General features: G+C 34.1%; 1 protein-coding gene across 2 annotated transcripts in view; it reads right to left on the reverse strand.

The window, feature by feature from the left end:
• Positions 1-6,710: 6,710 nt before the first annotated feature.
• Positions 6,711-12,593, reverse strand: part of LOC148954064 (uncharacterized) — a 64,864-nt gene continuing 58,981 nt past the window's right edge. For both annotated transcript variants that reach the window (XM_089085778.1, XM_089085780.1), the window contains exon 9: positions 6,711-12,145. In XM_089085778.1, the coding sequence (XP_088941904.1) occupies positions 10,896-12,145 (1,250 nt within the window). In that variant the 3' untranslated portion in view covers positions 6,711-10,895. The remainder of the gene's footprint in view (positions 12,146-12,593) is intronic.

A 12,593-nucleotide genomic window follows, 5' to 3' on the forward strand; every position in this document is an offset into this window, starting at 1 on the left:
AAGTCAAAAAAGTTGTAAAAAACAGACTATTTAATATAAGTTATGAAGAAAGACACGTAAATAATGAATAAGCTATATTAGTTCAAGTATAAATGTGTGCTTCTAGTCTGATCCCGTTTTTTTTTCTGGTTCGACACTGTAGTTAGTTCTTTGCTACCTTCACTGCATTTTGCTCTCGATTTTACTCTGGGGTTTTATTTAACATGTGTTAGATATCGGTTGATAATCACATTAGCGTTGGGGAGTTAGTCGTGAGGAAATGAGAATTAAGCGTGGAACACGTCCTACATATTTTAATTTTGTACTAGAACGCTAAATTACTGTTATAATCTTACTCGTTGAAAGCCGATGTTACAGTCTATCAAATAAACTATTTCATCTTTTAACTTCTGTGATTTTAATCGATTATTACTAGATTTATCTTGGCATAACCCTTCTAGATTGTCTAACCTTGAAAATTCAAAAAGCAAATCGTTAATCCGGTTTCAAAAATGCATTTCTACGTTACCGCATTTCTTAAGAGGGCAAAAGCACTGCAAGTCCTACTAGATGAAGTTTGCCCCTTCAGAATGCTAGTTTTGCATGATCACTGAGAATAACCGTGTCTGGTGAACGAAGCTTTAAAAAGCGTTTGTCAAACGAGGGACAAAGAAAACTTGAAAGATATCTGTAGGTTGGTCTTAAGTTATCTACAGCACAAAAATATCTGGTTTGGTCTGCCCCCCCCCCCTAACATAGCCAGGGTTTGGTAACCACCTAAGCTGATTTCTAAGCCAAACTCAATTTTTTTGCAAGACAGACGAATTTCCATAATCTTTGAAGCATTCTTGATAGGGAAGTGCGGATAGGAACTGAACAACACTTTCATGAGACTTAATTTGGGTCATAGATGCATTCCTACAAGATTAATGTGCCAAGGGTAATTGGAAAGCAACTTTCAATTTCAAGCAAAGAAGCCGCTTTCCCGTCTAGACCCCCCCCCCCAATAAAGAAAGAAAGAAGTAAACGCTAACTGAGGTAAAATTTGTATTTTCAGTTTAATAAAATACATATACTAAGCAAAACGCCTTAGAATGTTGTTTTTATGGGGTATTATTCCTTTTGATTGACTTGTGCATTTTTTGCACATTTAGTTTTAATGGCTTAACAGACGTTGAGTTTCCTTTCTATTTTTAAAAGCTTAGGTGTACAAACAGTGTTTTGGCTTTTTCCAATGAATAATCAGCATTTATTGGCATGTAATCTAGTTTTACGAAGCATGAATACTAAACAAAAGATATAGTTAGTAGCTCAGCATCATGGACGCCGGCAGGGGGGGGGGGGCATGGTCCCCCCGGGAAATTTGAGACTATAAAGTAATTATAGGGAAACCAAAGGAAAGAGAAAAGAATAGCGAAAAACCATGGAAAAATGTGTGTTGCACCATTTTTGGCTGCCTACCAATAGATTTTGACCCTAAATAAGGAAAATATAAGTTCTTATTTGTGACTGAGTGACCCCTTTATAGTTTTCCAGAAACATCTTTCTATATAACTGGGTTGGAGTAACAACCGATCCTCGTCAATAACGAAAGTATAAGAGCCTAACTATTGATAGTAAATCAAAGAATCAGCTTTTTATGGTGATCTGCAATATGTATTTGTTTATTAGTAATTAGTGCAGTTATTAGTACACAAGAAAGTTTGTATAATTATAGAAAACAACTTAATAAGGGGTAATTGCGGTAAAAATGTGCCGTCAACTTTTCCTAGCATTACAAGAGTATCCATGAGCTGATATATGAAGCCACCATAATCAGAAATGTATCGTTTGAACGGACTGTTGGGAATTTCTGTATTTTCCCCCTGAACAGATACGTTTTTGTGTTTTATTATCATTTTTTACAGTTATGAAGTATGAAGGTTCAACGATATTGGTTTTTGATTTTCAAAATTAAATTAAAAATATTGAATAAAAATTTTTATTTGATCTTCTTCATCTTAGTTTCAATGTTTTACTTTGAACAAACTACTTTGATAATGTGTTACTTTTTATAAACACCGAGTAGTCTAATGACATTAAATATTTTGGTGTTTGATAACAAAGTTCAATACTTTCGATATTGTTAAAAAATATCCATCCAGCGCTTCGGTATTGTTCAACAGAACTGAATGCTGGGAGTTTATATCTTAGGTTTTTGTAAGTAGGCTATTGTTTTGTGTATTTTTTTTTAATTACTTACTTTTTTAATTTTTATATACTTTTACTTTAATTGACATACTTTTTCTATTGCCTTTAGAAAAAGGTTTGTCTCTAAGCTTCATTAAATTAAAAAACAACAAGATGTTTCAACTGAAAGTAAGGAGCAACATTAAAGCTTAAACGAATAGAAATTATTACGATGAGTAGGGTTGCCCACTCCTCAACACCGGTCTTCATGCTACAGTTTTTTGGCACTTAAAAAACGTTACGTATTGTTCTAATTAAACGACCCTGGTGTTTCAGGAGTCATTTTTAATTGTGACAAAATTTTAGTTTTAGCGTAAAGAGCGAGGTGTTGAGGAGGGGGCAACCTCCCTCATATACGTAAAAATTTCTCCTTACTTACAATTCATTACCACGAACTGTTTGATTACCCATCAAAATCCAAACAGTGATCATTGAAATATTGATCGTTTTTTCTGCGTTACCAAAAGTATTATATTCATAATTCTTTACAGTTTCATGAAATGTAATATACAAATAGAAAAGGTTTTTCAACTAAAATAAGGAGCAAGTTTAAAACAAATATAAATTACTCTGTATATAAGGGGGACTGCCCCTTTCTCAACACCTTGCTCATTCAACAGAAGTTTTTTAGTGCTTTGCATTTTTCCAATTGCAAATTTTCTTTAAAAATTTGGACAAAAGCCAAATTTCACAATAAAGAGTAAGGACCTACGGAGGAGACGGCCCCCTAAATATTATAAGCAATCTGTTCAAATAGGTATCAAATGTGTCCCTTGCTTTGTGTTGAAAAGCTCATTTTTTTATTCAATTTCTAATTGTTTTCCAAATCAAACCCAGGCCTAACCAGGATATAATTTGAGGTACCGGTACCTTAAATCCCTGTTTAATTGCTTTTAAAATGTGTAAATCAGTAATTGTACGTTGATTAGTACCATCCAGTGTTTATGAAAATTCTGTGAGACTTTTGATCTTCTACATAACTGAAGCCATCACAACCTCTACAATAGGATTTTCTAATCGATAAATACATTACATACATTTGTTTAAATACATTGAAGTACTTCATATAAATAGAAAAAGAAAAATATTACCATTTAAAATTGCAAAAACTAGGTTCCTAGCAGTATTTGCCACCCCCAAAAAAATTCCTGGCAGGGCTGATGATGGCCTGCCTTGCCTCTTCACCTCTGGGCTGGTAGATATGGGAATGTAATATTTTAGCTGTGTAGAGAAACATTTTAATTTTTTCCTACTCCCCCCTACCTCTTTCAACATTTATCTGAAGCCTCATGAAGAGGAAGTAGTTTGTCCATTAAAAAGTACTTTTTTATGAATCTACCATATCCCCACCTAAACAATGGCTCACCCCCCCCTCATTATAGATGATATGCAATTACAGATCGCCGGACGTAGCCTAATTTCATTACAAATAAAGCAAATCAACTTAGTTGAATCCATTACTGCCATCGTATAGCATTACTTTTTTTGCAACTGGGAAGGTCTAAAATATAGTTATTGATAATTTAAATCAATTAGCTTCTCAGAATTTTGAATTGATTTTTCTCCTGGCCAAACCTGTATGGTCACTTAAAAAAGAACTTTAAATTTACGTTTGAATGAGCTCCCTTCCAATTATCTTGGACCTTCGGTTTGATACAATCATCCCTGGGAAAAAGCAAACAAATAAACGTGCATCGATCATGTTTCTTCTGAAATACAAAGCGAAACTCTACATTTTGAAGATTGGAGCTTGAAACCTCTACGGTAGGGTTCTCTGATATGATGTATGTAATAAAGGGATTTTCACTAACATCACTTACTTTCTTGAGGGTGTTTACCCGTTCTTTTCAAAAATCAGGCAAATTTTCTCATATTTTAACTTTTGGATGGTAACAATAAACTGAAAGAATTTTATATATTTAGAATGAGCATAAAAAACCAATACTGCTGGTGTAGCAATTGTCATGAGGATTTCATTTTTAGTGTTGGTAAATATTGGCCCAAGTTACTTTTTACCTCCAACTTTTTATCACAAACAATTTGATAAGTCTCTTGTGACAAAATTTTTTTGAACCTTTTGAACCTTCATTTTACTTAGTTGAATACGACAATATAGAGAACAACTGGATGCAACTTAGTTGACTGATTGCAGTTAGTTGAATAGGGCAATAAAAAGAACAACTGTAGAACAATTTTACAACTGGATAGTAAGTCTAGATTTTGTTTTTCTTTCGCTATTTTAATTTTTTAATGTCTGATTATATAAGGGATTTAAGTTTGAGGGGGAGAATCGTCCTGTTATGAAAGAGGTACATTTTACATGGCCGCTATAAAATCCAAACGTGGTATCTATGCAGGCAGGCTGATTTTTCAGTATCTCTACTCCTTCTGTAAACTATTCTAAGGCGTAGGAAATTGCATAAAGACAAGTCTACATCTGTTTTAATCTACGGAAGCAATAAATCTTTCTGTAATTTTGGTTTGAGTGTGCATAATAATTAAATATATTGATCCCTTTACCCCTTAATTGATCTATGCAGGCAGGATGATTTTTGAGTATCCCTACTCTTTCTGTAAACTATTCTAAGGCGTAGGAAATTGCATAAAGACAAGTCTATATTTTTTATAACCTACGGAAGCAATAATTTGGTTTGAGTCTGATTTTCTTTTAAGATTAAATGCATAATAATTAAATATATTATTGATTAAATAGTTATCCCTTTGCCAGGAATCCTTGTTGCTTGAAATTTATTTACTCTGTTTCATTTTGCATGCAATCTAATTGCTCTTTTTTATTTGAGTTTTTCATAAGAGTATTTAAAAATAAACTTATTCCTACAGAAAATATCCTGAAATATATTCCCTGTCACCCAGCCACGACTGCTATTTTAGCGTCTGCCCCCCCATGGAAAATTTTCTGCCGGCGCCCTTGCTCAGCATTAGACATGTCATTCGATGTGCTTAAACCTCTGATACAAGTATTTTCATAAATTCAGTGTTGGAAACATCCAGTTTTGTTGTGCCAAACCCTCAAAGTAAAAACTTAGTACTTGGGAAATGGGAAATTAAGTACTTGAGAAACGGGAAATATGAGTTTGAACCTGAAAATTATCCTCAGGTTTAAAGCTGGTATGAAACAAGGTCATAGTGATAAAATATGGCCATTTTTTATGTTGCAAAACGTTATATCTATCTAGCCTTTTAGGCAAAATGAAATAAAACACAGGTTTTCTTAACTGAAAGTATGGAGGGACATTAAAACTTAAATCGAGCGGTATACAGTACTATATATTCGTACTTGAGAGGGGCTACCCATTCTCAGCCCTCGGTCTTTACCCTAGTTCTTTACAAACACTTAAATTAAACGGTTCTTGTGTTTAAGCACCTTGTCTTCTTAAAGAATTTAGACGAAAAGTCAAACTCTAGCGTAAAGAACGAGGATTTAGGAAGGGATAGCCCCCCATCATATACGAAATAATTTCGGCTCATTTAAGTTTTAATGTTGCTGCTTACTTTCAGTTGAAAAAAAAACTAGTTTTTGTTCATGTAATTTCTGGCCGTTTTTCAAATTATCCCAGGATATCTCCTTCCCTCCCACCCCGGTATAAAATTTCCCACCGAAAACTCCCCCAAGTAAAATCCTACCGGTAAAAAATCCCCCCCCCCCCAAAAAAAAAATTATGTATATTTCCGAATAACGAATACTATACATGGACAATCGACAAACTGTGTAATTTACAGCCCTTTCCATGAGGGCTATGGGGGGGGGGGTGTTATTCCCAAAGGCATAGTTATCAGACCTCTCAATTATCCTGAATCAAATGGCTATAACACAATTTTGATCGAATGTTTTTGAAGAAAGAAAGGCCGTGGAATGGGGTTATTTGCCCTCCAACTTTTTTTGTCACTTAAAAAGGGCACTAGATTTTTTTTTTCTGTTCGAATGAGGAACCTCCCAATTCATTTGTTCGATAAGAGCTTGAAACCTTTACAGGACGGGTTCTCTGATATGCTGAATCTGATGGTGCGATTTTCATTCTGATCACTTGACCTTTTGGGGGTGTTTCCCTTTTTTTTCAAAATCAGGCAAATTTTCTCAGGATCGTAGCTTCTGACAGGTAACATTAAACGTAATGAATTTTGTATATATTCAGAAGGAGTGTAAAAACCAATTCATTTTAATACATCTATTATTACCAAAATTCCATTTTTAGAGTGCTGGTTACTATTGGGCCGAGTCGCTCCTTACTTACAGTTCATTACCAGGAACTGTTTAATTCGTACACTGGAATAAGTTTCGGTAAATTTTACAAAATAGCATGAAACTAGGAGATTACATGGACATTATGAAAACAACCCTTCGGGGGGATAAGGCCCGCTTCTCCTATTTATGTGATAGTTTTTAGCATACATATTTCATTTGTTACAAAAACTATAAATTAGCAGAATTCGCATGTAAATCAGGCTACGAAATGACTAAAAATAACAAGACACTCTTTAACCATTATCAGTTTAATTATAGTAAAAGACAAATCACCTTATTGTATTGAACACAAAGCACATATACTTGTTTGTACTCACTAAATTAAGTGATATAGGCTATTTGGAACTGGGAGAGAATTCACTCCTGTGATTTACAAAATTCTGCATACATTTTCAAATATAAAAAACATAGGCCTAGTAGCAGGTACTTTTAACTTCGGGGAAATCCTTATCATGAAAAAGCGGAAAACACCACAATGCTGGAATGAACTTCCAACTTATGAACAAGCTAACAAAATCACATATAGAAGAAGAGAACATCTGGAAAATCACTTAAAATGAAGAGGAGGAATCTAGAAACTTCTAGATTCTAGTTACTAAGTACTAAGTTTCAATTTTTATTTCAAATTAAAACTTTGATAGCAGATAACCACGTACATGTATGGGATAAATGTCACCAATGAGAAAATTTGGAATCACGCTATATTCATAAAAGGTCACAGTAGTAACATCATAACACTACCTTAATTGCAACGCCTATCATTAAAAGTGAACACATTTACTGAAGCTTACTCAAATCCAACATTTTTCAACCTCTTCATGAAATTCTGATTCATGAATCAGCCAGGATATTGCAGCAGTAGTCGGACAACATTTGACATCTTTTTAGATAAAATGTGAACCACGGCCATTTGCTTTTCTGTAATCAGGTTTTATTAGGGTATCATACTTCGCACACAAATTTACGCTCAAATATGGTCAGCGCTTCAATTTCACCCATTTTAATTTGGAAAAGATGCATCGTAACAGCTGCCTTATTTCCCGTCTTTTTAATAGCATCAATTGAAGATGGGTATAAATACAAAATGGATTTTCTGAAGTGATTTGAGCATTTGCTAGCCAAAATCCCCATCCAATTTGCCCCGCTTATTTTGCAACTTGCCTGCCTAGGTTACGCCCAAAAGTTCCGTGGAATTAAACATTCAGTTGCAATCGATTTTCAGTAGGTATGTAAGTTTATGAGAAATCAAACCCTGTAAAATCAAAATTAAACCTGCATTAAAAGCCTCAGTTGACAGAAATACAGAAAAACCGAGGTTTCGGAAAAAAAAAAAAAAATCGCAGGCCTATCAAACAAATATCCAAAAAAATATTGGAACATCATTCATTTTTCAATACCCCTGTTCACGTAATTTAAAGCAGTGTCCAAAAATTAGGATGCGGGATGAGGAACGGGGGGGGGGGGGTGCTTTCTTGCTATAACTTTAGTTAAGAATAAAAATTATTCAAAAAAGGCAGATACCGCTGTGAACTTCTCTTCTTTTTTCCGTTAAAATTAAATGGAAAGGCAATTAGGAATAAAGCAGTTTGACAACTAGAAAAAACTTATATAAGCAACAATTTTTAAGATATGTTGGAATAATAAATAAACCAGAAAAAAAAATAGCTGCAGTAATTAAGTTATAAAGAAAATACTGTAAAACTCAAATGAAAAAAAGAGAAGTTGTGTATAAAAAGTATAAAATAACACTGCAGCTTTGACAAAAACCTCTGCCATCCTCACGGGTGAGGAACTTGTGATGATTCTTCCCGTAAGCGGAATATACATAAGTTATTCTGCAATAGTTGTACAAATTAGCCATAGGAAATTCCAAAAGCTATATTGGCTCTACAGGGTAAACTTTACCCACAAAGAAAATAAACATGGAGATCGCTTAAAACAGCCTCACTTGAGTAAAACCATGGGGGTTATAACTTATAAAACTACAATAAGCGTAGGTTTTCACGAGCTCTAAACGCTTTTATTCGTTCTCCAGCAAAGGTTTCTTAAGTATTCCCATTAAAAGCCGTCTAAGCTTTTCAACTTGGCTCTGTAGCGCTTTGCTGCTCTTGGTAATAGTAGTCAATTAAACAAGTGAATAAGGCTGCTTACTCGCTTATGTCTTACAAGGAATCTTCAATGTTATGTGGTATCTATTCAACTTTTAAATATATGAGTAAAACCCACAACTTAAATTATTCACAATTACGAAGCGATTAAGTGATGTCGTGCCAACAGTTTATTTTTTTTACCAAACATTTTTTTAGTCAAAATTTGTTAAAAATATCAGCACTAACGTTTATTTACACCTTAGCTCAGATAAATTAGCGAAAAAGATAGACTATACAGATAACCGGGTAAAATAAAATAGTTTCAAATCACATTTCTAAGAAAAATCTTAGGGTACTCCAATACATCTACAAAAATGCATTAAAGACTTGCAAGTTGTGATTAATAGTTGAGTCCATCATGATAGTGTTAAATATCTCAAAGACCAAATAATTTCAAGGGACTCTTTGTTGCTTCTTGTGGCTATTATGAAAAATTTAAACCATTATATAAAGGGGCTCGTTGGCCCTTTAATGGAGGTGGCTCCATAATTCCGAAACAACAACAATTGTGAATCGTTTTTTTTTTTTTTGTTACAACGAAAAAAATACATAGATTTGAAAGATTGTTCAATGTGTTCAAATGAACAGATTGATTAATTCTTTGATTCAATGAAGCAGTTAAAATTCCATACCAAATTTAGGACCCAATAAACAAAGGGAATTAATTAATTCTGACATGAAATATTCCTAGATAGAGGTATATGCACACAGGGGAGGGGAATAGGAGAAGTTCCCCAAAAGACCCCCGCTCTGGGAAACTCAAAATAACCCACAAATGGCACTGGCTCATTTAAATCCTCGTCTCCTCCCCCCTCCAAAAAAATCTTCTTATACCCTCTGTCCAACACATAGTTTAGTTCTTCTCCAAAACTAAGCCGATGGTAATGTTTATATTATTCCACAATGTTATGATTTTAAATGCCCCTCCCCCCCACCCCAAGAAAAAATTCAATGAATATCAAATAGTTATCTCCATACAATATTTGGTTTGGAGATCTTTAGCACTTCCAAGATTAATTTAACACCATTCGTATTTACAACGCTAGAGCTCTTATTATTTTGTGACTTATTACAAGACGTAAATAAGCACTTGAATGTTAAATCATGAGAGATGTATCTTATTATCATTGGAGGTTTCCGAAATCCCGTTTTACCTTATTCTTCTGGTTTCTTTTTGAACTGAAGCACCCTAAAACAGTTTCGGAAATCTCATGGTTGATACGCCCCTTTCAAGTCATGCTAATTGTCTACTTAAAGTAAGCTACTTCGGAAACCTCTCTATTATGAGGAGTGTAATCCCTATTAGAAAAATACTTATCAGAAGTGAAGGAATAGACAAAACAAAAATCTACAAATAAAAGAAGGCGAAAACTGTGTAAAATGTCCAGAAATACTCAAAACTTACAAAATACTGCTAGATATAACAGTGCATAATCATAACATTGAGAACATTAATAACAATAATCAAAATAAATGGATTAAAAATGCTAGAGTAACAAATTAGAGAACATATGTTCAAATAAATTAAAAATGAAATTAAAAAAATTCATCATACTGGCTTTATAAATGAACGTGGGGGAAAATCCACCCATTTGAATAACATTTCTGGAACATACATTTCAATAGTAGATGATTAAATAGTATTTTTGACCATTATAAATCGAGATTCAGCAACTTTGTGATTCAATATGTTAAATTTCTAAAACCAGTTTCCTCAGGATAAAAGAGAGAGCCTGCTAAAAAGAGAGGGCATCACAAATGCACACAACTAGAAGAGTGTGAAAACCCTAAACACAGGGAAGGGATCCCCCCCCCCCTAAAGATCCGGCATGTGTGCACCGATCTTGTAGCAAATGCGTGGTTTGAGGAAGGGGCTTTCTTCAAAAAGGGTTATGGATCCAACTTTCCAAACGTTTGTACACATTTAAGTGTTTTTATTTAAATTATGCAAGGACTGGGTTTACTTAGACAGTTTTAATAGGGAGTTCTTTTTTGTCTGTAATGGCAGTATTTGGTTTCGGAGGGATTGAAGATATAGAGCAAAATTACGTCCTTCAATTTGAATATCCAAGATTTAAACGTAAAAATCTAGAAAAAAGCCTTTATCATTGATAAGTGACGATAAACGCCACCCCCTGAAAACCCCTCTAAACGGTGTACATTTGGATTAGAAACTTGTTCATAGTACTAAAACTTAAAAGAGACTCATAGCATGACAATGGCAACAAAATAGAATTAAAACGTGAAGTCATTCCATGTTAAATTAAAAGTTTTCACTCCACTTTATCACTTGATTTCTTTGTTTGCATGCCAGAAATGATTTCCCCTAATAAGTCACCTGTACCACTGGAACTGCTCATATTAACCCTCAAGGCTATATCAGCTTTAAAGTCTTTTTTCTTAGGAGTTTGATACTCCTTTCGTGAATTATTATTTTCCATTCCTTCAAACTTCATTCGCTTTTTGATCTTTTCAACACCCTCGTCGTTCCTCCTTTTTTCAAGTGGCAAAGTTCGATCATGTTTGGTTGTCGAATCCTTCTTTTCACATCTACGCTCAGATTTGCCACTCTGTTTATCTTTTCTATCACTTTTTTCATTATACTTCACCTTATCTTCTTTGATCGTATGTCTCTCAGATTTTAGACTTTGAATAATATTTGGATCTTTGAGATCTATCTGTGCATCATTTATTTTACGCACTGATTTGTCCTCTACAGGTAGTTGGTCTAGCTCTGTGCATTCCTTTTTAACTTCACAGTCAGTTTTAACTAGAATTTCACTTTCATCAGTATTTTTCCGCTCGTTTTGTCCAGTATCACATGTCACCACAATATTTACATCTGTTTGATGGACATGCAATTCATCCTGTTCTGTAGCTTTATATTGATTTGAGTCACTTTCTGGTAAGTCCTTTGATACTTCAGGACATTGTTCAGAAATACAATTTTCTTTAGAGGTGTTGCCCACTTCTGGAGATTTGATACATGGCGGAGTTGCACTACTAGCAGGTGGTGATGCAGCCTCGTTTTCTTTATCACTATTTGAGCTTTCAATTGCTCTTACATCATCATTTATAAGAGATGTAATTACACTTTTATGTTCTTTATATTTACTTTTCTCTTCTCTATGCTTACTTTCAGTCTTTTTGTCTCTGTGCTTCCTCGAATCTTTATGATGTTTTTCGGAGTCTCTCTCTCGTTTCTTCTCCTTTTTAATTATATCCTCATCAAATTTAACACATTTCTTTTCATTTCCCTCTTCTTTCTTATAATCTGTCTCTTGTTTTACGCCATAATCAGTAACATCACCATCATCATTTTCTATTTTTGTAACACGCGTCTTCAGTTTAACAGGAGAATTAGGTAAATCATAATTTTGATGAGTTGCACTCTGAGAGACGTATCTAATAGCTCCTGATCGGCAAAGGACTTCCTTTACTTCGTGCATGTTGTTATTTCGCTTGCCCTCTTTTACAAGCTTAGTTATGTCGGGATGGTACATCTTAAGTCGAACATGCCAGGCTGAAAAAAAATCAAATAGAACATCTTTAATTTATTTGTTTGTATTGGCTGAAAGTAGAAAATGCACTTAGCAAAAATATTTTTTATTGAGCAAAGGTTTATTATACACCATAAATTAGTACTGTGTGAATTATCTTTTCCCGTCCCTTTTTAGAAGCTGTGTGCTAACAGAAGATAATAAAAGTTATCAAGTGAGGACAAATAAGATTGGCACGAGGGTGAAAATGTATTTTTAGCTTATTTTTTTGCCATTTTTCACCAACGTTTCTCTTTTTAAATCGTCAGGTGAAGTGCGGTTGGCATGCCTGAACAAAAGTAAGCCTCTCTGGGAAAATCGAGAATACCCCGAGAATCTAAACAAAATCTTAAAAATGAAAATTCAAAATACTTTTAATATCTAAAAGGAATAGCAATAGTCTATTTTCACCATTGCACAAATAGGGGGCTT

Source organism: Artemia sp. Qi Xiang Cuo, chromosome 3 (assembly GCF_049724085.1).
Source record: "Artemia sp. Qi Xiang Cuo chromosome 3, ASM4972408v1, whole genome shotgun sequence".
Lineage (NCBI taxonomy): Eukaryota > Metazoa > Arthropoda > Branchiopoda > Anostraca > Artemiidae > Artemia > Artemia sp. Qi Xiang Cuo.